Below are 27,209 nucleotides of genomic sequence, written 5' to 3'. Positions count from 1 at the left end.
AACTTGAAGCCCAGCATCCATCTGCATTCCTCTTGGGCTTGTGGTAAAGTCCAAAGTTCATTCTCAAGAGAAATTTCGGCAAAAGTGGATTGTGTACATGAAAGAGAGAGTTCAGGAGCTCCTGTTGTGGCACAGTGGAAATGAACCCGACTAGGATCCATAAGGGTTCAGGTTCGATCCCTGGCCTTGCTCAGTGGGTTAAGGATCTGGTGTGGCTGTGGCTGTGGCTGTGGTGTAGGTCGCAGACAAGACTTGGATCCCGAGTTGGTGTGGCTGAGGTGTAGGCCGGCAGCTGGAGTTCAAATTCGACCCATTGCCTGGGAACCTCCCTATGCTGCACCTGAGAGCTTTAAAAAAAAAGACAAAGAAGAGAAAGTTCAGTTATAACTAACACAAATTATATTGCTTATAATCACATGGTCTGGAGTTCCCGTCGTGGTGCAGTAGAAATGAATCTGACTAGGAAACATGAGGTTTCGGGTTCGATCCCTGGCCTTGCTCAGTGGGTTAAGGATCTGGCGTTGCCGTGAGCTGTGGTGTAGGTCGCAGATGCGGCTCGGATCTGGTGTTGCTGTGCCTTTGGCATTGGCTGGCGGCTACAGCTCCTGATTAGACTAATAGCCTGGAAACCTCCATATGCCACGGGTGCGGCCCTGAAAAGACAAAAAAAAAAAAAATCACATGGTCTCAGAGTAGTGTGTATTTAAGAGATTCAAATGAAAATGTTTTACAGGAGTTCCCGTCGTGGCGCAGTGGTTAACGAATCCGACTAGGAACCATGAGGTTGCAAGGACAGGGTTCAGTCCCTGTCCTTGCTCAGTGGGTTAACGATCCGGTGTTGCCGTGAGCTGTGGTGTAGGTTGCAGACGCGGCTCGGATCCCGCGTTGCTGTGGCTCTGGCGTAGGCCAGTGGATACAGCTCCGATTCAACCCCTAGCCTGGGAACCTCCATATGCCGCGGGAGCGGCCCAAGAAATAGCAACAACAACAACAACAACAACAACAAAAGACAAAAAAAAAAAGAAAGAAAATGTTTTACAACTATGCCAAAATACTTGACAATGTGAAGCACTTTTAGTAGAACTGGCTTCCCCCCACCTCCAAAAGGGAGTTCCCTGGTGGGCTTGTGGTTAAGGACCAGCATTGTGGCTTGGGTTGAATCCCTGGCTCCAGAACTTCCATGGGCCAAGAAGAGTTAAAAAGAACTGGTTCTGTAGGAGAAAATGTCTCGATAAAAAAAAGTAGAAAGGAGACACCCTGGGCATGATGACTAAGCAAAATCTGGCCAAACTGCCCCTAACCACCCCTCCCCTACACATCTGCTTCTGTAAAACTTGCTCCCGCCTCTATTACTTTGCCAGTTCTCACTCTGGTCTGCCAAGCACGGACCTGGAAGAACTAGCCCATAAAAGCCTTGTGAAGCCCCTCTTCGGGGCTCAGACTCTGGAGAGCGATCTCCTCTGAGCCCGCCGGCAATAAACTTGAGTTCTCCGCCTCTCCGAGTGCTCGCTTGGTTTCTCACAGGGTGAAAGAGCTGATACGCTGCAGCCACAGGGCTGCTGGAGCTGGTACCCTACAGCCACAGGGCTGTCGCCAGAGCTGGTACCCTACAGCCACAGGGCTGTCGCCAGAGCTGATGCGCTGTGGAGCAGGGCTGCTGGGCAGGTGCCGTAACAGTTCAAATTTCAGAGGCCTTCCCAACATGGTTTTCCTGCTTGTTACCGTCTAAGCTCTCAGGCACCTTCAGCTCACCTCAAATAGGTCCCCACAGCCTCTGGAACCCATCTCTGCTCCCTTTTCTGTTTCGACTGCTAGACTGCCCTGCACACATCTGGCAATAAAATCCTGGTGTTTCATTGGCACAGCTCTCTGCCCTTCCCATTTGGTTTTGCCTAAGAGCTTTGCCCACAGCTACCATCTAAGGTTCTCAGTCAGCACTTCATCAGAGACAATTTTACCCACCACTGCGCCTCCTTACATGTGTGCACATGCATATCATCTTTCCCTAATCAGCCCGGAGGTAATGATTTATTCCCTGGAGCAGTGGTTTCCATAAAAGATCAATCTGCAGACCAGTGCAAACCTGCTGCAAAAGAATCTCCCCTGAGGAACTTATTAAAATGCAGATTCTTGGACTGCTTAGGAGAAAAGGATCTCATAAATCTGGATGTAATCAGGCACAGAGCACACGTGGGTGGGACTCTGGCATCAGCACATTTAACAATGTGCTCCTCGTTTTTATTACTTTTTTGCTTTTTAGGGCCACACCCACGACATATGGAAGTTTCCAGGCTAGGGGTCCAATTGGATCTACAGCTGCTGGCCTACACCACAGCCACAGCAATGTAGGATCTGAGCCGAGTCTGCAACCTACACCACAGCTCAAGGCAATGCCTGAACCTTAACCCAATGAGTAAGGCCAGGGATTGAACCTGCATCCTCATGGATTCTAATCAGGTTCATTAACTGCTGAGCCACGAAGGGAATGTCTCTTTGTTGGTTTTGATGATGCTGATCAAGTGCCAGGTTGCAAAGAGCTGCTCCCAGAGAATGAAGCACAGAGCTCTGTACCTAGAATGTGCACATGTCTTTAGCTGTATGCCTTTGGACTGGCAATGAACCTGGTCATAACATCCTATTACACCTGTGTTCTGTTCCTCTAAGTGGGGAAAGAATACCATTATTTGAGTACCCGGTAGGTGTCAGGGTCTGTGCCTATTTGCATCCATTATCTGTTCCTTATAGTAACCTCTCATTGGGCATGACAAATCTGGGGGTCTAAGGAACTTGTTTTAGCGCACAGCTGTTGTAATACAACAAGAGCTAGACCCTGACCTCTGACTTAATGGGCTCCATGTCCATGACCTTTCCACCCACCAAAGGGCATAAAACCGGTGGCTAGGCTCTGGCTTGCAAGGAGGTTTTATTTGGATAGTACAATGTTTAAAAATTAATAAAAAAAATTAACAGCCAACATTTCTTTTTGGGCGGGCCAGGGATCGAAGCTACGTGCCAGCGCTCCAGAGATGCTGCAGATCCTGTTGCCCCACTGGAGCACCGCGGGAACTCCTCATGGCCAACATTTCTAAACTGGATACTGTGCGCAAATATCTGGATTTCCGGCTTCTCTTTAGGGGAAATAAAAGGTTTAGGAACACATTCCTGCAAGGCAACAATCAACGAGAGCCTTTAAATGGATGTGAGCCCTAGAACTCACCATAGTCTCCGCTATTCCCCATTCTCATCCACAGGGGGACTGGCTTCTCTTATGCTGTTCCCAACCTGTTCCCTGCAGGCCTCTGAATTTGCAACTCCTACACTCTTACTCCCTAGCTTCCTTTCCACTGGTAGGAAATTTGGCAAAATTAAAGACAGCTTCTTTTTATTGCTCTGTCTTGTATGCCTCTCTGATCACAGAGATAGGAGCATTTCTGACTTTGTAAATTCAATACAAAGGAACCTGCTGGTACATCAAGGAAAACCGGGATCTGTTTCCTATGCTACACATTTTGGCTCTGGCCTAGTGAAATTTTAGCAGGACTCCCACTGGTGCAGTGGGTAAAGAATCCAACTGCAGCAGCTTGGATTGCTATGGAGGTGCAGGTTTGATCCCCAGCCCAGCACAGTGGGTAATGAGGAGACTGCAAGAGTTCCTGTCATGGCTCAGCAGTAACAAACCTGACTAGGACACACGAGGATGTGGGTTTTATCTCTGGCCTCACTCACTGGGTTAAGGATCCAATGTTGCTGTGAGCTGTGGTATAGGTCGCAGATGCAGCTCGGATCCCGAGTTACTGTGGCTGTGGTGTAGGCCAGCAGCTGCAGCTTCAATTAGACCCTAGCCTGGGAACCTCCATATACCGTGGGTGTGGCCCTAAAAAGACCAAAAAAAAAAAAAAAAATTAAATAAAGAAATACACCTGCATTGCTGCAACTGCGGAATAGTTCAGATTCAATCTCTGGCCTGAGACTTCCACATGCTGCAAGTGGCCCCAAGGAAAAAAAAAATCTGGAGTAGAGGCGGCAATTCACCTACGTGCTCCAATTCAACAGAGCAATGTATTTACAATTAAGAAGAAAGGAACCCATAGTGAGCAATGCCACCAAATGGAAGAGATTCCATGTTGAATTGCCATCCTTAGCCAGATAGGCTGGGGAGCTGAAGACCACTCTCAGTTTACAGGGCCATTTAGGAACTAAATATAAAAATACTTGCCTGGAGTTCCTGTCATGGCGCAGTGGTTAATGAATCTGACTAGGAACCATGAGGTTGCTAGTTCGATTCCCTGGCTTCACTCAGTGGGTTAAGGATCCAGCATTGCCTGAGCTATGGTGTAGGTTGCAGCCGTGGCTTGGATCTGGCGTGGCTGTGGCTGTGGCTGTGGTGTAGGATGGCAGCTGTAGCTCCAATTCAACCCCTAGCCTGGGATTCTCCATATGCTGCTAGTGTGGCCCTAAGAAAGAAAGAAACAAAGGATTTGTTTCATATATTATTTACCTCCTATGTGCCAGGAACAATGTTTGAGATACAAAATGAAGATATTCAAGGTTGTCTTTTAAAGAGCCAGAGGAGTTCTAGCCGTGGCTCAGTGGTTAACAAATCTGACTAGGAACCATGAGGTTGCGGGTTCAATCCCTGGCCTCGCTCAGTGGGTTAAGGATCTGGCATTGCCGTGGTGCAGGTCCCAGACTCGGATTGGATCCCACGGTGCTGTGGCTCTGGCGTAGGCTGGCAGCTACAGCTCTGATTAGACCCTTAGCCTGGGAACCTCCATATGCTGCGGGTACGGCCCTAGAAAAGGCAAAAAGGCAACAAAAATAAATTAAAATAAATAAATAAATACAATAAAAATAAAGAGCCAGAGACATGCTTCATTTTTGAGGACTTTTGGGATCTTTTTTCTGTTTGTTCATTTCCTTAACAAGCTACTATTGCTGCTGATTCAACATGTTTCATTCTATGCATTTTCAATGTGTATTCATGGTTTTGGAGAATGTGAGCAGAGGGTTAATAAATTTTTTTAGTGTCAGTACAGCAAGGGACTACAAAAACCTCTTTGCAAAACAGGATTGAATCTCTGGGGGTGGGAGTTTGCCTTTACCCAGAAACTGTGCCTGGCATTTATTACTTCATTTATTTAATATAAGCCCAGGAGGCAGGTATTCTAATTTTAAAGGTAAATAAACAGGACCAAGGGCGGAGGACCCACATCTCTTCCACTCCTCTTGGCACTGCCGACTGCCTCCTTGGAGAGCTCCCAGCAGGGTATCCTTGGTTTCTCAGCGCCCCCTAGAAACCCAGGATCATCTCAAGGCCTTGAACAAGTAAGTCTTTCTCTCTCTTTTTTTTTTTGGTCGTCTTTTTAGGGCTGCACCTGTGGCATATGGAGGTTCCCAGGCTGGGGGTCAAATTGGAGCTGTAGCTGCCAGCTACACCACAGCCCATGGCAACGCCAGATCCTTAACCCAATGAGCGAGGCCAGGGACCGAACCTGCGTCCTCATGGATGCTAGTTAAGTTTCCGCTGAGCCATTCGGGAACGTCAGTCTTTCACCTGATCTCTTCATCTGCATGAAAACTACTGCATCATCAAGTCTAGGTTCCAAACCAGCAAGGTACCCTTCTCCCGACCCCCTCAGTGCCTTCCAAGCAACCTCCTAACAGGGAAGAAACCAAAGTTAAGTCAGTTTCCCCAGCCACTTCGGGGATCTTGTTCTATCATCAACAGAGCTCCCATCCGCTCAGACACGGGAGAAAACCTCCACTCTGTCAGGTAAGCATTATTCAAGTAGGAGAATTAAAGCAGGGTCACAGAGAGCAAGGCTAAAGAACTTGTCTTTTTTGGGTTCGCTTGTACAGAGAGAGAAAAAAAAGCACATAGATGCATCCACAGTATTTAATTTGTTTGGATAATAGTTACAGATAAACAGGTACACTCCATATACAATTACCAATACTTTTTTATACAGTTCGTCTTTCAGTACATCAACACTATTTTATTTACACTCTATTTATGTACATTAACATCTTTCTAAAGTCAGTGCATTGTCAACAAGTTTTATACAGTAATTTACAAGGTGAATGTAGTTAGTTAATTTAATAAATTTTCTGCTAGTCATGAATTAAAAAAATTAATTACAACCAATATAACAAACACAGATCAAACAACATTAGTAGATTGTGCTACCTGCTTAAATAAAACATCTGTAAAGAAATTATTTAAAATCTTCCACTTTTTTCATGGGACTTGTCCAGGTAGGAATGGACAGATTTTATATTCTGAAAATCATGAAACCATAAAGTCTGCACTTTGTGTGACTTCAGCTTATTACAGCATTTAGGCTGCTCCTTCCTCCCTTCAATGATAGTCTTCTGCTAAAAAGGGTTTCAGCTTCACTGAAGACAACCCTCCCAAACGCTCTGAGAACTGGATAGCAACCAGCCTCAGATATCAGAACACGAACGCTTAACTACACTGGGACCTACTATCTATGAGGAAGGACAGGTAATGGAAGCTGAGAATTAATAAGAATCAACTTCCAGGGTCCAGATGAATTTAAAAAAGACCAAAAAAGAAAAGGTGAAATATCGACTTTGAGTACATATTTAAAAACAACACAGAAAAAAATGCTGCCCGAAATAAATAACATGTATACTTTTGTTCCAGTTTTGAATTATCAGAGAAAAAAATGAAGTGAGCAAAGAAACATAACTTGTGATGACCACTACTGCAAAATTTTTCAAAGTGAAAATTAAAAAGGACAAACACCAAAAAAAAAAAAAAAGGAAAAAAGAAAAAAGAAAAAGAAAGGACATGCAAACAAAAGTTTACTTCCTAAAACCATCAACTACACACTATCTGATGTTGGGGATGTGTTTTGTTTTTAAGGTTAATATGATGGGGGAAATACCCCAATCAAGTTAATTCATAGCCCTTACAGCCACCACATAGGAACAAGGTTTGAAAAGTTCATTTGCACGTATTTGTCTCTTAAAGTGCAAAACAAAGAAACAAAGAACAACCAACCACTAATTGTAAAATACCACCTACGTTCTTCCCACTTTCCTTCTCAGAAGGTCTTTGTGCAACAGTGCATGTAGAGATGGTGCAAATACTGGCCACTCCGCTCCCACGCTCAGCAGGGGTGGGACACTTTTTCGAGGGCACTTGCAGGATCCTCGAGGTAAGCCGCCTCTATCTGGAGGGCCATTCGAGCTGGATCTCCCAGGATGCTTTTTCCTTTCCCTACAGGGTCTCCCAAGCAAGGCCCTGGGTAGAAGGCACACAGCTCTTAAGAGTTTCTCCTTTTCAGACTGACTACCACTCATATATGCCTCTGCTGCCACTGACTGGTTGTGTCTCTAACACCAATACAACAAAAACAAAAAGCAATAAAGACAGAGAGAGCGTGGGAGAATGGTTTAAAAAGTAAATTGAAAAACCTGTATCCATGCTGTAAGACTCCTCTGCACACCTCACGATCTTGCTTTCTCCATCTTATCAGTCAACACAATGGAATAAAACTTCAGGAAAAAGGAGGTAGCATATCATGTCGTCCCCAGACAACACTACGATTTTTGTTTTACTTTGACTCCAAGGAAACTCTTAGTATTTTGTTAGGATTATTGGTAAACTATACTCACTACAGGTTTGTTCATATCTGGACAAGCACAATTTAGTTCTTATTTGGTCCCAGGTGGCTGGTGCCAAACCTTTTTGTTTACAGGCTAATGGTGGGCTCGGCCTGAAAAAGTTCTCTGCCAGAGAGCTTGTGTGAGACACTTCCAAACAAAATTCTTACTACTGTTATGTTAACTGCTATTTTAATTAGGATTTTTATTTTGTGCTTCAGGGTCACAGGATAAAATAACTACATTTAGCTTGCCTTTCAGCGATGCTTTTGCCAAATGTCAGCTACAGGGAGTCACCTCCCTCCTCAGCAGCCTGTCTAGCAGTCAGAGTGGGAGCCTCACTGTAACACACAGTACTTCTTGTAATCAGATTCGAAGTCTTCGTCCATGCTGCTTGTGTCTGCCATCTTTTTGCCGTCGATCTTTGGCAGAAATTGTGCATAGTCTATCCCCTGCTGCTCGTAGAAAAGAATGTAGGCAGAGTCGGTGTCGATTTCATCAGGGTGAAGTTCCTGAAGGAGCAAGAAAAGTCTTTAATAAAAAAGCCATCACGGCGGACTTCCCATCGTGGCTCAGAGGCAACAAATCCAACTGGTATCCATAAGGACGCAGGTTCGATCCCGGGGCTCCCTCGGGGAGTTGGGGATTCGGTGTTGCCGTGAGCTGTGGTGTAGACTACAGACTCTGCTGGGATCCCAAGTTGCTGTGGCTCTGGTGTAGGCCAGCAGCTGCAGCTCTAATTCTACCTCAAGCCTGGGAACTTCTATATGCCGCAGGTGTAAAATGGGGGAAAAAAAAAAAAAAAGAATGACAAAACCCAAAACAAAATAGAAAAATAAAACCCTATTAAATTCTAGTACCTCACATATAAGAACTTTTCCTTCTTTTTCCTGTTTTTTTTTTTTTTTGTCTTTTTGCCTTTTCTGGGGCCGCTTCCCATGGCATATGGAGGTTCCCAGGTTACAGGCTAGGGGTCCAAACGGAGCTGTAGCCTCGAGCCTACGCTACAGCCACAGCAACGAGGGATCTGAGCCACGTCTGCGACCCACACCACAGCTCATGGCAACGCCGGATCCTTAACCCACTGAGCAAAGCCAGGGATCGAACCCACAACCTCAAGGTTCCTAGTCAGATTCATTAACCGCTGCGCCACGACGGGAACTCCTTCCTGTTTTCAGTCTCTACTTTGCACATCACTTTTGTTCCTTTATGTTGAAGGCATCTTTATGCTGATTCTAATGGAAATAACTATTTCCTATTCAGGAGAAAGTCCATTATTTCAACAAATGTCCTCCAGATCTGCTGACATTTCTGTTTCTTTTACTCAAAGATTGGGGTATTTACCTTACAGCTGCTGTCATTGTAACAGTACCACTTGCTGTTTGGGTTTTTGGCATAAGTGACGTAATGGCCCCCGCCCAGAATTCCTGAATGGCACTGCAAGAGAGAAGAAAGTGGAGGTACGTTAGTGGCTGACAGTATTCTGGCCGGGGCACAGTATTTGGATCTAATTAGGTCCTTTTTCCAAAAACACATCAAAGAGGAAAACTGAAAATTTAAAAACTCTAGAAGGGTAGAGGAGAATGGGAGTGGGGGTTCGGGATTAGCAGGTGCAGACTATTATATGTATGTAGAACTGAATTACTTTGCTGTACATCAGAAACACAATGTTGTGAATCAACCATACTTCAGTAAACTAAATTATAAAAAAAAAAAACAAAAACCCTCTGGAGTTCCCATCGTGGCTCAGTGGTTAACGAATCCAACTAGGAACCATGAGGTTGCCGGTTCGGTCCCTGGCCTTGCTCAGTGGGTTAAGGATCCGGCGTTGCCATGAGCTGTGGTGTAGGTTGCAGACATGGCTCGGATCCCGTGTTGCTGTGGCTGCGGTGTAGGCTGGCGGCTACAGATCCGATTAGAGCCCTAGCCTGGGAACCTCCATATGCTGTGGGAAGCGGCTCCAGAAAAGGCAAAAAGACAAAAAAAAACCCCAAAAAAACCAAAAACAAAAAAACCCCTCTAAATCTTATAGGCTGTAATTATTTTTGGGAAGCAAAAATTCCTTAGAAACACACAACTGCGAACGACTTGAACCTGTGACTCTGGTTGTAATGATTACACGACTGTCCCCCTCATTACACTGTGAGTGACTTGGATTCTACCCAAAAGGCCAAGTTACATCTACTGTTAACTTTGTCTATCACCAAGCTCGTCGCCTAATTGCAGGCCCTGAAAAAATACTGGATGAATGAATGAATGAAGATGAACAAACAAACCACTGAAAAGAGCAGATCATTCGGAAAACCACATTTAACAAACCACTTACCGAAATTGCATACAGATTATAAATAGGCTTAACATGACTCTCTTCTCTTTGGTCATCAGTGCTGTCTTCCTCACTGTGGTTTTCAAGCTGACCATTGCTGTAGCCATTGCCACATGCCTCATGCTCATAAAGGAATCCGTTGGCCAAAGCTACTTCGTGGTCCTGCGGGGTGACCAGCTCAGGCTGGCTGCCTCCCAGCATGTGTCCTCGGCTCAAGTTATCAGCCAGCTCACAAACTTGCCCAGCCCCGTTCTCTTTGCTGTTATCCAAGTTCTCCTTACTACTCGAGAGTTTATTTTTGCTGCCGATCTGGGGTAGCCGGAGCCTCCCTTTGCTCCTCCCTAAAGTCCGAGGGCTGCTGTTAGGGCTGCTGTTTTTGCTGGAGGGACAGCTGGCTCCACTTTTTCTTGATGAAGAAGGTGAACCTGTAAAAAGGGGAGAAGGAGTCATAAACCCAAACGTCACAAGTGACACCAGCCGCCAAAGGCTAACTTTGAAGTCAACTTCTCAAGTAGACACAGAAAGGTAAAGACGGGCATCCTGACTGGCTGCTCTTCCTTCCTATACGTGGCCAATAAGTTACACCCTTGTCCTCCTCAATGCCAAACCGCCAGAAGCAGCAATGTCCTGAAAGTGTAAAATACAACTAGGTACAGACCTAGAGAGCAGCAGGAAGATGATTCAGGGCAGCTTCAGTTCAAAACTGTATTAGACAAAGGACCTTTAGATTTAAAAATTAGATTAAGGAGTTCTCATCGTGGCTCAGTGGTTAACAAATCTGACTAGGAGCCATGAGGTTGCGGGTTTGATCCCTGGCCTCGATCAGTGGGTTGAGGATCCGGTGTTGCTGAGAGCTGTGGTGTAAGTTGCAGATGTGGCTCGGATCCCACGTTGTTGTGGCTCAAGGCCGGCAGCCGTCGCTCCGATTTGACCCCTAGCCTGGGAACATCCATATGCTTTGGGTGCGGACATAGAAGACAAAAGACAAACAAAAAATCACCAATTATTAAGTACTTACTACTGCTGTGCATGATATTGGGAACTCTCTCTCTATAATTTCTACCTGTCACAAGCTGGTAAAGTAGCAGGTCTCAAACTGGTCACAGCTCCTTCATATACCCTTAAAAACTGTCACGGACCTCTAGAACTTTCATGTATTAGGATTACATCTCTCAATATTTACTGTATTTGAAATTAAAACTCAGGAATTTGAAGAACACAATGCACAAGCACACACATCACTGACAATATCACCTGCAGTGTTGGCTCTGACTCCACTGTACACTTGTGACAGAATGAGAGTGAAAAGGCAAATACTAGTATTTTTATGAAAATGGTTCTCATCCTCCAGGCTCCCTAAAGGGAATGAGAGACTGTCTAGGGATTCCCAGACTACACTTTGAGAGCCCCCTGTTGTAAGGGAACACGGATGACAACATCATTCATGATCACCAAATGGCAGGTGTTATATACAAAAGTGCTTTATTCTTTTTTTTTTCTTTTTACGGCTGCACCCACAACATATGCAAATTCCCAGGCAAGGGGTCAAACTGGAGCTGCAGCCGCAGGCCTACGCCACAGCCACAGCAATGCCAGATCCGAGCCATATCTGCAACCTACACTTGGACCTCATGGCAACACTGGATTCTTAACCCTCTGAGTGAGGCCAGGGATTGAACCTGCATCCTCATGGATACCAGCTGGGTTCTTAACCCACTGAGCTACAAGTGGACCTCCTAAAGTGCTTTACTTGTGAGGTAGCGAATCCTCACTCTGTGACCCTTGCATCATCTTCATTTCAGGAATGAGAAAATAGATTTGGTGAGGCTGTATCTCTCGCGAAAAGTCACGGAGCTCAATTCTAGACAGGTCTCATTCCAGGTAGGTTCCTTGTACAACAATCAAGCTGCTGCTCCAGAGTGGAAGCTGGAGGAAACATGCAGCCTGGAGGGGCCCCGAGAGCCCCTGCTGGAGTGAGGTCTGGGCTCCGTGAAGTCCCCTAGGCCTCCTCACCTTTGGGGCTACAGATGACGTTTGCACTGAGTGAGGAGGGGCTCTTGCTCAGAAGCACGTCGTCTTCCCCCGCTGAGTTCTGAGCATCCCCTCTCTTCACCTCTCCTGCCGCAACCCTGGGCTCAGAGAGGTCATCCCCCTGGGGTGTGAGTGGCTTACGCTGACAGAGAGCTGGGTCTCTTGGCACCAGAAAAGCACTGGGGTCAAAACTTTCACGAGGAAATTTAACAATTTTCTGTGATTTTATCCATCGACCATTTACAAATTGAAATCGTTTAAGGTGAATAATCTGGAGAAGAACAGATAAAAAACCACTTGCATTAAAGACTTCTAAAGATGCAAAATATACAGTAAAAACCCCCAAACACATACAAATGTTCCCCAAACATTTAACATAACATCCTTCCACCCAAAGAATATATTTTATTACTTAACATGTAATAACAGTCGGGCCATTGCCCTTGAGCTGTATGGCTAACATGGTAATGACCCCCCTATTTCATAGCCTGGGTAACCCACAACGCTCTGGCAAATTTCTTCAGCACCCTGGGAGCTTACACTTGCATGTCATTTGGGTCCGTGATACATATACACTGACCTTCACCTCTCTCTAGTATCACAGCAGATCCATTCCTAAATGTACTCATGGGGAAAGAACACTACACTGAATGCTCTGAAGAAAAGTGGAGGCGTTTCTTAGAGATGAAACTTACTCAATCTCCAACAGGCGGTCTTTCCTTTCTTACCACATCCTTTGGCTGCTACCAGGGAGTGTAACTATCCTGAAGAGCGTAAGAATCTCCCTTCTCTTTTTTGGTTTCTCTTTTTCAAGAGCAATGAATTCCCTAGCTTTACACTGTGATATTATTATGCTCTCTATTGTGAGCACAGATATTTGGGTGGCCACTTCTACCCTAAATACTTAACAATTCACTGTTTACATAAAGAGATCCTTTTCTAGGAGTTCCCGTCATGGCGCAGTGGTTAACGAATCCGACTAGGAACCATGAGGTTGCGGGTTCGATCCCTGGCCCCACTCAGTGGGTTAAGGATCTGGCGTTGCTGTGAGCTGTGGTGTAGATTGCAGACATGGCTCAGATCCCTCGTTGCTGTGGCTCTGGTGTAGGCCGGTGGCTACAGCTTTGATTCAACCTCTAGCCTGGGAATCTCCACATGCCTCGGGAGCGGCCCTAGAAAAGGCAAAAAGAATTAAAAAAAAAAAAAATCCTTTTCTAAGGGGCATGCTGGTATGTGGATTTAAGAATGCCACCAGGCTCTCAATGGAATATTTACTCCTCATTATTCTTTAAAGACCTCAAAAATATAGTACCTATATTTCATGATATGTTTTATGTCATGGTTATATGAGTATATAGAATTGTCAAAGCTTATCAAATTAGACATTTAAAGTCTATGCATTTACTGCCATGTTAATGATACTTCATTTTGAAAAAATAAACACTGGAGTTCCTATCGTGGCTCAGTGGTTAACAAATCCGACTAGGAACCATGAGGTTGCAGGTTCAATCCCTGGCCTCTCTCAGTGGGTTAAGGATCTGGCGTTGCCGTGAGCTGTGGTGTAGGTTGAAGACGCGGCTCGGATCCCGCGTTGCTGTGGCTCTGGCGAACGCTGGCGGCTACAGCTCTGATTAGACCCCTAGCCTGGGAACCTCCATATGCCGGGGGTGCGGCCCTAGAAAAAGCCAAAAAAATAAATAAAAAAAATAAGAAAGCGCCTTACACTTGATACGATACTTCCACCCTTTGAGGAAAAAACTTTCTTAAATAAATAGAAACACCTGACGCTTCAAATTTTCTTGACGAGCAACAGAAGAGTCTCCTAATCCGTGAATGGAAATGACAGAAGTAAATCAAGTCGACAAAAATACATAAGCACCTGTGCGCACACACTTAATTCAGCAGCGTGCTGTGGCCATGTGACCAAGCACAGTGGGACCGGAGGCTCAGGTGCTCTTCTACAGTCCATAAACGACAAGCCTAAAGCTTCCACCTTCCCTCCAGCCAGAAGTGCTTTCAGTTTCTCCTCAAGTGCAAATTCACCAGGTTGTACCACTCGTGGCACGTCTCACATACTGCACTGAACTGCTGTAGACGGCTTCTCTCCCCTTCAAGCTGTGTGTTGTTCAGGAGCAGGAACGAGCCAGTATCTGTGGTACAATTCTTTTCTGGGTGCAACAGCAAAGCCCTGCACAGCAGAAGCATTTGAAACACCGTGCAGGAAGGGTCTTATTCTCTGAAACTCTTATTTGTTCACAGCCTCTCTCCCTCAAGCTAGACGCCTTCTCTGTCACGGGTGGGGTTGTAACGTACCAGGATGGGGGGAAGCCGCCAGAGATCTAGCTTCTTGGTTGCCAAGCAGTGGGTCTTACACTTGGAGCAGTAGTACATCTCATTTTCCCCTAGCTCCTCCTCACTGGTGAAAGCACGGAGACAGCTGTCCAGGTTGATGGGCTCAGCTTGTGCTCGCCGACTCTGTTCCACACTCTCGTGCTCATCTACAACCTGCAGGTGGAGGGAAGAGGAGGAAGGGGAGAAGGGGTAGGAGGGAGGGAGTTTACTATGGTCACCTGATGGAACTGGAGACTCTTACTGAGTGAAGTAAGTCAGGAGAAAGACAGACACCATATGATATCGCTTATACGTGGACTCTAAAATATGGCACAATGATCTCTCTACAAAAGAGAAACAGATCATGGACATGGAGGACAGACTTGTGTGTGCCAGGGGGGAGGGTGAGGAAGTGGGATGGATTGGGAGTCTGGGGTTAGTAGATGCAAACTGTTACACTTGGGAGTTCCCGCCGCGGCACAGGGGTTAACGAATCCGACTAGGAACCATGAGGTTGCGGGTTTGATCCCTGGCCTCTCTCAGTGGGTTAAGGATCCGGCGTTGCCGTGAGCTGTGGTGTAGGTTGTAGATGTGGCTCGGATCCAGCGTTGCTGTGGCTCTGATGTAGGCCGGTGGCCACAGCTCCGATTCGACCCCTAGCCTGGGAATCTCCATACGCCTCGGGAGCAGCCCAAGAAACGGCAAAAGGACAAAAAGGCAAAAAACAAACAAAAAAAACCCTGTTACATTTGGATGCAATGGGATCCTGCTGTATAGCACAGAGAACTACATCCAATCACTTGTGATGGATCAAGATGAAGGATAATGTGAGAAAAAGAATGTGTGTGTGTGTACGTATCTGGGTCACTTTGCTGTACAGCAGAAATCGGCAGAACATTGTAAACCAACTATAATAAAAGAGAAGCCACTGAAAAAAATAATTAAAAAAAAAGGTCACCCAGGAATTCTCATTGTGGTTAAAAATATGACTAGTATACATGAGGATGTGGGTTCAATCCCCGGCCTTGCTCAGTGGGTTAAAGACCTGGTGTTGCTATGAGCTGTGGTGTAAGGTAATAGACGTGGCTCGGATCTCACACTGCTGTGGCTGTGGGCATAGGCTGGCAGCTGCAGCTCCAATTTAACCTTTAGCCTGGGAACCTCCATATGCCACAAGCGAGGACTAAAAAAAAGCACTCCCCCCCCACAAAGAAAGGTGACCCGGCTATGCATCATCCTCTAGGTGACTCAATCTCATTTTACTTTACATGAGGAAAAAAAATACAACCCAAGCTAGAGTCTGAGCAAATAGAGCATTTGCACGTTTGCAAATACTACATCAATAACATCCTTGATCCAATTTCTATTTATATGACCATAACTTTTTAAGGAAAAATTTCAGTATGTTTCTAAGTGACAGAAACAAAAGCAAACAAGGAATTGCCTGTTTATTTTACAATTTTGAAATCCTAAAACAACTTACATATGAGCTGGTCCTCAAGCTAGGGGTGCTGAGATTAGGCCATTTATTTTTAATGGGGAGACAGAACATGACTGGTATTCTGCAAGCTTTACAGAGCTAGGAGAAGTAATACCACTGGAACAAAGATGCCCAATCTATATTAAATAAGAGAGGATACAGAAAAGCTCACCTTCAGACAACCACTAAGGTGTTAAAACCCACTGGCTACAACTCACTTGCATATTGATGCCATTGTAACACAGACATATTAAAACACCATACGCATCATTATCAGTCTCCTGCCTCTTGGCACCTTTTAACATGAGATAACAATAAAAGGAACAGCTATCAAAAAAGCCTGATTTTGCTGAGAAGACCGCTAATACCCGCCCAAACCTCTGTGGTCCTGTTAACCAGTATGCCAGGCTTTGAAGCAAGGGGGAAGTAAGAAGGAGGGAGAGAGCAAAGTGGGGGCGATGTGTCAGGATGTATGTTGAAGGTGGCATGGGAATCGGCAAGAAGGAGACAAGAAGGGGCCTAGAATGCTCCAGACCCCTCCAGTTCCTGGCTGCCACTAAATAAGCAATCGAGAACCTCGGCGGGTGAGGCATACAAAGCATGACCATGAATGACCATGAGATTTCCACATACGGATCACATACCAGGGTGGAGCTCGGACAATTACAGCAATAAATGCCTCTTTTTGGCAAAGGTCACACCCATGTCTCGACACCCCACTTTCTACTCCTCCCTAGCAGAGGTGAGGTGAGGTGGTTTTCTTTGCCTGAGGCCATTTCCCTCAAGTTTTCCTTTCTGGGCTCACAGTTCAGAGCAGGTTTTCAGGTGTGACTTTTTCCCTACCTGAGAGGATGGCTGAGTCACAGCCTGTAAAAATGTTTTTATAAACCATCAAGCTTGGGGTTGATCATGCAGTAAAGAGTTTTAGTCTTGCATCACTATCCATTTCTTCTTTTTTTTTTGAGGGGTCTTTTTAGGGCTGCACCCACGGCACATGGAGTTTCCCAGGCTAGAGGTCCAATCAGAGCTGAAGCCACAGCAACGTGGGATCCAGCCGCATCTGTGACCTACACCACAGCTCAGGGCAACGCCAGATCCTTAACCCACTAAGCGAGGCCAGGGATTGAACCTGCGTCCTCATGGATCCTGGTCAGATTCGTTACCCACTGAGCCACAACAGGAACTCGGTCACTATCCATTTCTGAAGAAGTCACCTAAAAGGGGAACTTAGAGGAAAACTCTACTTTCATCCAAGGGAGAAAATGACATGCTTCAAAAGGAAACATGCTTGGGAATCAGTAGAAAAAGAAGTGTGTCAAATATAGCAGCGTCTCTTTTCTCACAGCCAGTTAAACATTATCTATATTATCTCTACCAGGGATGTTTTATGACCAGCCACAAGTTACACCAAGCTAGTAAAGGATGTTGATTTTTATTGACTACATTTTCCATGGTACACACAGGCTATAGAGCTCAGTGGAGACAGGGAGGAAGGAGAAGGCGGATGAAAAAGCATTGTCTGTGGACAACAATAATTTTTACGGATTAATAAAATTTCCCCAAATGACAAAGATCCCGTTTACCTCTTGGGATTCACTCCCGGATTCTCTACAATTATTCAAACAGTCTTAAATTACTTATTGGCACCCCCTTCCTTTTTTTTTCTAAGTTGTTTGAAAGCTCATCCTTAGCCCAAAACATGAATGAAGTAACAGCTTTTATACATTATAAGACTATTAGAAAAAAAGAAGGAAATCTAAGAAGTTATCTAGTTTAATTTTCTGTTAAGGAATATGAGGTCCAAACAGGGGAAGAAAAAAAAGAATTAGAACAATTGCCTATTTTTTCCCCTCCTTACCAAATAAATCATTCACACAGAAATTTTGAAAAGCAGTGAAAAATGTAAAAAGGGAGGACACTTTTTATATTTTTAATATAAAAGCAAACTGTCAAAATACTGGCAGATTTTTTTCTGCCCCTTTTTATATGAAGAAATTGTTCAGTAAAATGACTGAATAATATTTTATCCAATTAATATACCATGCATTATTTAACCATTCCTCTAATGTGGGGCAAATACAAGTTGCTTCTATTTTTTTTTTTAACTCTTCTAATAAATGCTATGATGAAATCTGTCAGTAAATCACAGAGTTATTTCCCTAGGGTAAGTTCTTAAAAGGGAAATAACTGGAATAAAAATAAAATGCATGGGCAATAATCTCAGTTTTGAACCAAGATATCTCCTTTGACTACGTGACTCTCTGAGCACATGCAGAAACCACACATAGGAAGAAATTAGTCATGTGGCCCCACTCCCAAGCAAGGAAGGATATCTTAACAGCAACTTGGTTTCCATGGTATCTTAAGAGCATCACTGAAAGTGGAAATGGGGTGAGATTTAACAGGTCACGCAGGCCCTTCTTCCTAGAAGCAGGATGTCCTCCAGAGTTTTTCAGATTGCACACTGGGCTTGTTAAAAAGAGAAATAGAGAAGTTCCTGTCGTGGCGCAGTGGTTAACGAATCCGACTAGGAACCATGAGGTTGCGGGTTCGATCCCTGGCCTTGCTCAGTGGGTTAAGGATCTGGCGTTGCCACGAGTTGTGGTGTGGGTCGCAGACGTGGCTTGGATCCCAAGTTGCTGTGGCTCTGGTGTAGGCCGGCAGCTGTAGCTCCGAATAGACCCCTAGCCTGGGAACCTCCATATGCCATGGGAACGGCTCAAGAAAAGGAAAAAGAAAAAAAAGGGGAAATAGATTTACAGCCAAATAGTTTTTCATCATTGACAGGAATATCTTGTCACAATAATGTCCGGTCAGATTTTGTGCTGACGAAAACTGAAGTCTCTCTTTCAATTGCTAAAATTTTCCCTCTTCAAATGAAGCATGGCTGAAGTTACAGAATTACTTTGCTACAGTGTGTATAACCTGCTAGAGCATCAACATCTCTTCAGCTTCCTCTAGCCCAGTGATCTTTCATTTGGCAAGTATCCACGAATAATACTCATCTTCAGCTAGTGGGAGCCTCAGAAAAATCTGGGGGCATGTAGGGGGATCCAAACAGGGAATCTGGTCTGGAATTGGTAGTTTCTCTGCTCCTTAATAGCACAAAAAGACAGAAAAGTCAACTCCCATTATTAACTTAGCTCAAGGGAATACCTTAAGAAATAGTGAAAGAGACTTCTATGAAGAGTTAGAAGTGCAGGAGTTCCTGTTGTGGCTCAGTGGTTAACAAATCCAACTAGGAACCATGAGGTTTCGGGTTCGATCCCTGGCCTTGCTCAGTGGGTTAAGGATCTGCTGTTGCTGTGAACTGTGGTGTATGTAGGACGCAGACACAGCTCAGATCCCGCGTTGCTGTAGCTCTGGCGTAGGCTGGTGGCTACAGCTCCGACTCGACCCCTAGCCTGGGAACCTCCATATGCCGCGGGAGCAGCCCAAGAAATGGCAAAGAGACAATAAATAAATAAGTAAAATAAAAAATAAAGAAGCGCTTTTCTGTTGCTTTTCTGTCTCCATCGGATTCTTCATTATTTCTACCCATGAGCTATCTAGTCAATGTACCCTTCAGACAATATGTGGAAAAATATTTTTATTTATTTAAAAAAAAATTTTTTTTGTCTTTTCTAGGGCACCACCTGCGGCATATGGAGGTTCCCAGTCTGGGGTGTAATTGGAGCTGTAGCTGCTGGCCTATGCCACAGCCATAGCAACACGGGATCCGAGCAGCATCTTGGACCCATACCACAGCTCATGGCAACGCTGGATCCTTAACCCATTGAGCGAGGCCAGGGATTGAACCCACACCCTCCTGGTTCCTAGTTGGATTTGTTAACCACTGAGCCACGAAGGAACTCCCAAAATATTTTTCAATATGAAGTTAAAATTTTTTTGCAAGTTACATTTTCAAAATTTAAAAAGTGCTCTGGCCAGAGAGCAGCAGTAGAGGAAAGCTAAGTGTGAAGAACAGGCATGGAGATGTTGTCTTAGGTGCCCAGTCTCGAAACACTCAATTCTTTCCCTAATTTTCCTGATCGCTATGCCCATTTAAGGTAGCAGCGATAGCTCTCAAATGCATGTGAGCTAAGTAAGAATGGCTACCAAATGGTGCAGCTTTAATAATAGTTAATAAATAGGCAGACAGACTGGTATGCTTGACATGTCATGGCCAGAGAAATATAACATCTTAGTTACACCCAGAGTTCTGTTTCAAGAGTTACTTTTTTTTTGGAGCTCCCTTTGTGGCGCAGCAGAAATGAATCCGACTAGCATCCATGAGGATGCAGGTTCGATCCCTGGCCTCGCTCAGTGGGTTAACGATCCGGCATTGCCGTGAGCTGTGGTGTAGGTCGCAGACACAGCTTGGATCCTGTGTTGTGGCTGTGGTGTAGGCTGGCAGCTACAGCTCCAATTCGACCCCTAGCCTGGGAACCTTCATATGCCACAGATGGGGCCCTAAAAAAAAAAAAAAGGTTATGGAAAACGGAAACACCAGCATAATCATATGAATGTGTTTAAGTGCCACAGAGAAGGTCAATGAATGTTTTTTTGGTTGTATTCAAAATGTCTCAAAGTATGGAGTTCCCATCATGGCTCAGTGGTTAACAAACCTGACTGGCATCCATGAGGACGTGGGTTCAATTCCTGGCCTAGCTCAGTGGGTTAAGGATCTGGCATGGCTGTGAGCTGTGGTGTAGGTCGCAGACATGGCTTGGATCCTGCGTTGCTGTGGCCCTGGCATAGACTGGCGGCTACAGCTCCGATTGGACCCCTAGCCTGGGAGCCTCCATGTGCCGCAGGTGCAGCCCTAAAATAGAAAGACAAAAAAAGTCTGAAAATAGAAGTGGCATGTACAGTTAAACTAGGAAAATTTTACACATAAAAACCACCATCTGAATGGTGGCCCTAAGCACTTACCCTTTCCTGTGATGTTTGATAGCGAAGGTGAAGGGCCGTGGGGTCCCAATCCACAGCAATATAAGCATTTCCAATGAAAGCTCTGTCTTCCCCACAATCAATTTTACAGCCTCTGCAAAACCTAAAGGGGAAAAAAGATCTACTGAGGAAGGAATAATTATGGAGGAATCAATTTTCCTTATCAGAAATACTCTCCCTTTCTACTTCTCCACCTTCCTTCTTGGACTTCTAACTTCAAACTGATAAATGCGTGAGTATGTACTAGTAATTATTATTTCAGGGAATCATTAAGTCTTTGGTTTTTCAAAGCACCTGAAAACCATGTGTTCATCTACATGAATATATGGACTTCACGGCAAATGAACAGGAAATGGGTATTGAGATCATATATCTTTCAAGATATTCTAAATTTAGTTATTTAATGCTTGGTGGTAGGACAGTTTATTTGGCATAACAATCCTATTTCCTTGTTGTAAAATGGCACATTACATAAATACATATACATACATATATATATATATGTATATATAAATTTATGGGGGGGGAGGAACTATGACAAAGGCCATAGTTCCAAAGCCCAAACAGATTCACCTGCTATGGCCATTACAGGCTGAGGCATTTTCCGAGTACTCAGTCTTTTTCCAGCCTGGAACAGTAATGACCAATCAATCTCCATAACTCTTCTAAAAACCAAAAATAGACTTCCAGCATGGTCTAGTAAATAGACTATGTTCTATTGGGCACAGAATTGCTAAACTGATTTATATCTAAGGAGCAGAAGGTATAGAGTGATAAATGCTGTTCATAAACTACGAATATGATGGAGACTGTAGCATTTATAAAATCAGCCAAGTTGCAAGAACAAAACAGCTATAGACCTCACAGGGAAGAGATGAGTGAAGAATTCCTAGGTTTATCTCAAGCTTCTCATTATTCACTGCATATTTTCTAAAAACTGGAAACCTTATGAAAAAGGTAAAATATCTGATGCTGCAATTCTACTGCAATTTTTCTCCTATAGAAGGTCACTTTACCTATACCATGGGCACCAAGCACAGGAGTTCCCATCTTTCTGCACAACTCGTAGAGTGAATGGATACTGATAACCCATACTGTCATCACTGAAACAGAACAGAAACCAAAAAAATATAAGAAACATTTTTTTTTTTTTCCTTTTTCAGTCGCCCTGCAGCACATGGATATTCCCGGGGCAGGGCCTGGGACTTATGCCACAGGTGTAGCAACTACCAGATCCTTAACCCATGTGCTGGGCTGGGGACTCTCCAAAGAGACAAGCCAGATCATTAACCCACTGTGCCACAGCAGGAACTTCCATGAAACATTTCTTATTTGAGGTCTCTTTCATCTTCTCTTTAAGTAACCATAGAAAGTGGTATCTGTCATATCAGTATGTTCACACTGACAGCTCAAGGCTGGTTTTCCTAACCCATTAACTGTACAACCACACTCAGGCTTCTCCCTCTCCTAAAGAGGGGGAGACATAACAGACCACCAGATGTCCCTAAAGAGTCCATGTGGTCCACGAAAATTTCATAAGATAAGCTAATCATGAAATGAAACACTATTATCCTTCAGCCCTAATTCTATCAAAAGGTATAATTCACATTAAACTAGGCATTTTCCATGACAAGAACACTGACATACCACAGAAGGCTGAAAGGTCATAATAGCTTTTAGAGGCGCTGACTGACTATATATTTAGAAGTGTCTTTGATCAGAATCCCTGATGTGGTACATGGTAGGTACACCCCTTTTCTTTACCTTGCCTTAACTATCAAAAGCTGTAAGATACATAACATTTTGCAAGTAATGTCTTAACTAAAGACAGCCTTGTGAGTTCTCCAACTTAAAAAAAAAGTATTTGGGAGTTCCTATTGTGGCTCAGTGGTTAGCAAACCTGACTAGCATCCATGAGGACACGGGTTTGATCCTTGGACTTGCTCAGTGGGTTAAGGATCCAGCACTGCTGTGAGCTGTGGTATAGCTCACAGACATGGCTTGGATCCTGTGTGGCTGTGGCTGTGGCATAGGCCAGCAGCTACAGCTCTGATTCAACCCCTACCCTGACGACCTCCATATGGCGTGGGTATGGCCTTGAAAGAGGTACTTGGAGTTCTCATGTGGCTTAGCGGGTTAAGGATCTAGTGTTGTCACTGCAGTGGCCTGGGTCACTGATGCAGCATGAGTTCATTCCCTGGCCCAGGAACTTCCACATGCCATAGGCGAGGCCAAAAAAATTCACTCTTGATCCAATAAGAAGGAACTTAAGGAACATTACATAAGAGCAATACACTTTATGGATCATTTGGTAATTTGTGTGACTGTTACATGGCTGCTGAGGATAATGAAACTATGATAAAGACTCACTGTAAAGGCAAGAGTAGTATCATGTCTGTCACAGCAGTTCCCAGCTTTGTGCATAAGTCGTAGATTGAATGATTAGTGATAGCCCATGCTGTTCAATATCATGTCACTGATAACCAGGTCAATGGTAAGTGTGGAATCCAAAGAAAGATAAAGAGACAAAACTAGGTGGCATTCTGGCAGAGAACTGTGCAGCACTTCTTTTCTAAAAAATTTCTTTACCTTCTTGCTTTAACAGAAACCTGGCTTTCCTGAGGCCTCCGCTTCCAGTTTGCCTCTTATTTTTTTGTTTTTTAGGGCTGCACCCACAGCAAATGGAGGTTCCCAGGCTAGGTGTCAAATCCAAGCTGCAGCCGCCGGCCCATACCACAGCAACACTGGATCCTTAACCCACTGAGCGAGGCCAGGGATCGAACCTGTGTTCTCATGGATGCTAGTTAGATTTGTTTCCACTGGGGCACAAGGGAACTCCCAGTTTGCCTCTTAAGTGCTGGCTTTCTCTCATACATCCCAGAACCTGGAGGTGATACGGGTCTCCTCCTTACTCCTCTTTACCACATCTAGATTATATTTTTCCTTCCTTCCCTTTCTAAAAAATTCTGGTTTCTTTGTAGCATGTGCTATTGACTTACATCATCTGCTATTCCTACTTGGTAGGGACATTTCTTCTTCACTCACTAAAGATTTTAGAACCAGGTTCACTGTTTCTCCCTCCATCACTTCTGTTATTACTCTTGCCAACTTCAAGGTAACTTATTCAACTCCTCCTAGGCCTTCTCTCCTCCATCAATCACTTCCTCCATCCTACAGGCTCTACCCTCTCCAATGCAGATACTGTAGACCTTGCCAATTGGTAGTGGCTATTACATGGCTGCTGATGGTAATGAAGCCATGACAAGGGCTTAACCACCTCTCAAAATCTCAACTCCAAATAACCTTCTTTGCAACAACCATCTCCTATGTTCTTGAATCACTTATTCAAGTATCACTACTCTAACAATTCTTTGACCCACTAAAAGCCTCTAATCACCACTCTCAAATCCTCACTTCTCTCCTTATCTTCTGTCCCTCATAGTAATCTTTTGTATAGATCCTCAATTCCATGAATTTGTCCTTTTAATCTAAATTTTCATATTTACTGACATAAACACTCAGAAAATTGAGAAACACACAATGAACATCACCCAACTACAAGAATCATCAACTCTTGTCCACTCTTATTTCATCTACATACTTAACCTGGCCCCACTAGATTCCTTTGTGCCAGCTCTTAAAATTGTGGTAAAATATACATAAAATTTACCATTTAATTATTTCAAGTGTACAACTCAGAGGCATTACGTTCACAGTGTTATGCAACCACCACCACCACCACCCATCTCCAGAACCTTTTTATCTTCCCAATCAGAAACTCTCTACTCATTAGGCAATGATAAATCCCTTCCTCATCCATAGAATTTGTTAATCTCTAATCTACTTTGTCTTAAATTAGCCTATTCGAGATACCTCATAAAAGTGGGAATCACATACTATTTGTCCTTTTGTGTCTGGCTTACTTCACTTAATGTAATGTTTTCAAGGTTCATCCATGTTGCTGTGTGTATTAATTAGAACTCGAATCTTTTTATGGCTGAATGATACTCCACTGTATGTATACATTTTGTGTATCTGTTCATCTGCTGATGGGACTTTTGAGTTGTTTCCATCACTTGGCTGTTGTGACCCACTAGGTATTTTTTTTTTTTTGTCTTTTTGCCTTTTCTAGGGCTGCTCCCACAGCATATGGAGGTTCCCAGGGTAGGGGTGGAACTGGAGCTGTAGCCGCTGGCCTACACCATAGACACAGCAACTCAAGATCCTTAACCCACTGAATGAGGCCAGGGATCGAACCCGTGTCCTCATGGATGCTAATCAGATTCGTTTCTGCTGAGCCATGATGGGAACTCCTTATTTTATTTTTTAATGGCCACATGTGTAGCATATGGAAGTTCCCAGACTAGGGGTCAAATCGGAACTGCAACTGAGGGGCTATGCCACAGCCACAGCAACTTGTGGCAACACTGGATCCTTAACTCACTGAGTAAGGCCAGGGATCAAACCTACCTCACTGACACTATGTTGGGCTCTTAGCCCGCTGAGCCACAATGGGAACTCCCTTATTATCCTTTTACTGTCTACAGGGCCAGCTTTTCTTTAACCCACTCTAACCCCTGGGCCTTCCTCTATACCACTCCACTACAACAGCTTCTGCAAAAGTCACCGAAGATGGCCATTGTATCGATTCCAGTGGTCAGTTCCCAGTCCTTGTCTTAATCTTTCTGTAGTATCTGAAACTGATCACTCCTTCCTTAAACACCACCTTCACTTAACTTCTGGGACTCTAGTCATTCTTGGTTTTCTTCTCACATCTCGGGCTGTTCCCTCCCAATCTCCTTTGCTGCCTCTCCCTCCATTATTTAACCTCTAATGTTAGAGGGTATTTTCTCTAAGGCCTTCTCAGGGCTTTAAATACCAACTATCTGTTTTCTTTTCTTTTTTCTTTCTTTTCTTTTCTTTTTAGGGCCACACCTGTGGCATAGGGAGGTTCCCAGGCTAGAGGTCTAATTGGAGCTACAGCTGCCGACCTATACCACAGAAATCACAACATCAGATCCGAGCCGTGTCTGTGACCTACACCATGGTTCATGGCAATGCTGGATCCTTAACCCACTGAGCCAGGCCAGAGATCGAACCTGCACCCTCATAGTTTCGAGTTGGATTGGTTTCCACCCCGCCATGATGGGAACTCCTAAATACCAACTATCTGTTGATGATACCTACATTTATAATCTTCTGGAAAGGACATTAATTCTATTTCCCACTTGAAAATACAACACACATCTTGAATTTAACTTGATTCTTATCATCACTTGCCAAAACCAACTTCTCCAGTCTTCCTCATTTCTTTAAATGGTACCACCATTCACAAACAGTTGTTTGGCTGAAAACCTAGATTGGACTCCTATTCCCCTCACACTTCATAGCTGATTCATTAGCAAGCCCCCAGGAAAAGTCCTCATCTAGAAGCCCTTTAATTCAATTAGATTCACTTCAAATTTAATCCTGCCCTACAGCCTTTTAAAAAAATATATAAAATTCATCAATTAAATCACTTACCTATTATGCAGTTTTCCTTTAACATTTACCTTAAGCCTTATCCTAATCATCAAAAGACTCCCATACCAAAATAAATGACCTATCAGCAAAAAGAACTTCTCTACTTAGAAGTTTTAGCAAAGAAGTAGAACTCTCACTTGTACCATGATAGCAAGAAAATGATCTATAATTCAAATGAGATATAAGTAAGGTGATGCAATCTCAAAGATTTTGAGTAACATTTGAAGTAAATATTTACTATTCCAACAGAACAGTGTCAAGAGGAATGGAGAGAAAACAGATGATGTTTATTTTCTTTACCTAGAATTATGAAATTATCCCATGTTAAAATGATATGGTAGGGAAATAACCCAACTGTTATAGCATGAGACTTTTTCAGAGTTCATGTATTGATATGCACACTAAAGCTTCCATTCAGAATTGAGATGATACAAATTTCCTGCTGAATTCACATTCTCTACTTTTGTAATATTAGAAGCCAAGGATATTATCTGAAGCATTTAAAATACTAGCAGGAGGAGTTCCCATCATGGCTCAGTGGAAACCAATCTGACTAGTATCCATGAGGACACAGGTTCAATCCCTGGCCTCGCTCAGTGGGTTAAGGATCCAGCGTTGCTGTGAGCTGTGATGCAGGTCGAAGATGTGGCTCGGATCTGGCGTTGCTGTGGCTGTGGCTACGGCTGTGGCCAGAGGCTATAGCTCCGATTCGACCCCTAACCCGGGAACCTCCATATGCCATGGGTGTGGCCCTAAAAAAAAAAAAAAAAAAACTAGCAGGAGAGAGTTAGGGTAAGAGATCAGAGAATATAAGGATTATTAGATGATGATTAGAATACAAGGAGTATCTAGATGATGAAAGGAGGTATATTGTCTCTCTTCTTCAAAAGACCAAACCAAGTGGTTGAATTTTATATTCTCGAGCTGGTTCTTCAAAGAGTAATTAACCTGTTC

The 27,209-nt window shown here is 44.0% G+C and overlaps 1 protein-coding gene across 2 annotated transcripts in view; it reads right to left on the bottom strand.

The window, feature by feature from the left end:
• Positions 1-5,882: 5,882 nt before the first annotated feature.
• USP32 (ubiquitin specific peptidase 32) overlaps positions 5,883-27,209 on the bottom strand; it is a 216,698-nt gene continuing 195,371 nt past the window's right edge. For both annotated transcript variants that reach the window (XM_047759224.1, XM_047759225.1), the window contains exons 28-34: positions 21,749-21,835; positions 20,715-20,835; positions 14,303-14,494; positions 11,972-12,260; positions 9,959-10,383; positions 8,977-9,069; positions 5,883-8,144 (exon numbers count right to left, since the gene is read on the bottom strand). In XM_047759224.1, the coding sequence (XP_047615180.1) occupies positions 7,971-8,144; positions 8,977-9,069; positions 9,959-10,383; positions 11,972-12,260; positions 14,303-14,494; positions 20,715-20,835; positions 21,749-21,835 (1,381 nt within the window). In that variant the 3' untranslated portion in view covers positions 5,883-7,970. The remainder of the gene's footprint in view (positions 8,145-8,976; positions 9,070-9,958; positions 10,384-11,971; positions 12,261-14,302; positions 14,495-20,714; positions 20,836-21,748; positions 21,836-27,209) is intronic.

Source organism: Phacochoerus africanus, chromosome 14 (genome assembly GCF_016906955.1).
Source record: "Phacochoerus africanus isolate WHEZ1 chromosome 14, ROS_Pafr_v1, whole genome shotgun sequence".
NCBI classification, from domain to species: Eukaryota; Metazoa; Chordata; class Mammalia; order Artiodactyla; family Suidae; genus Phacochoerus; species Phacochoerus africanus.
This window is presented reverse-complemented; position numbering and strand designations above follow the sequence as displayed.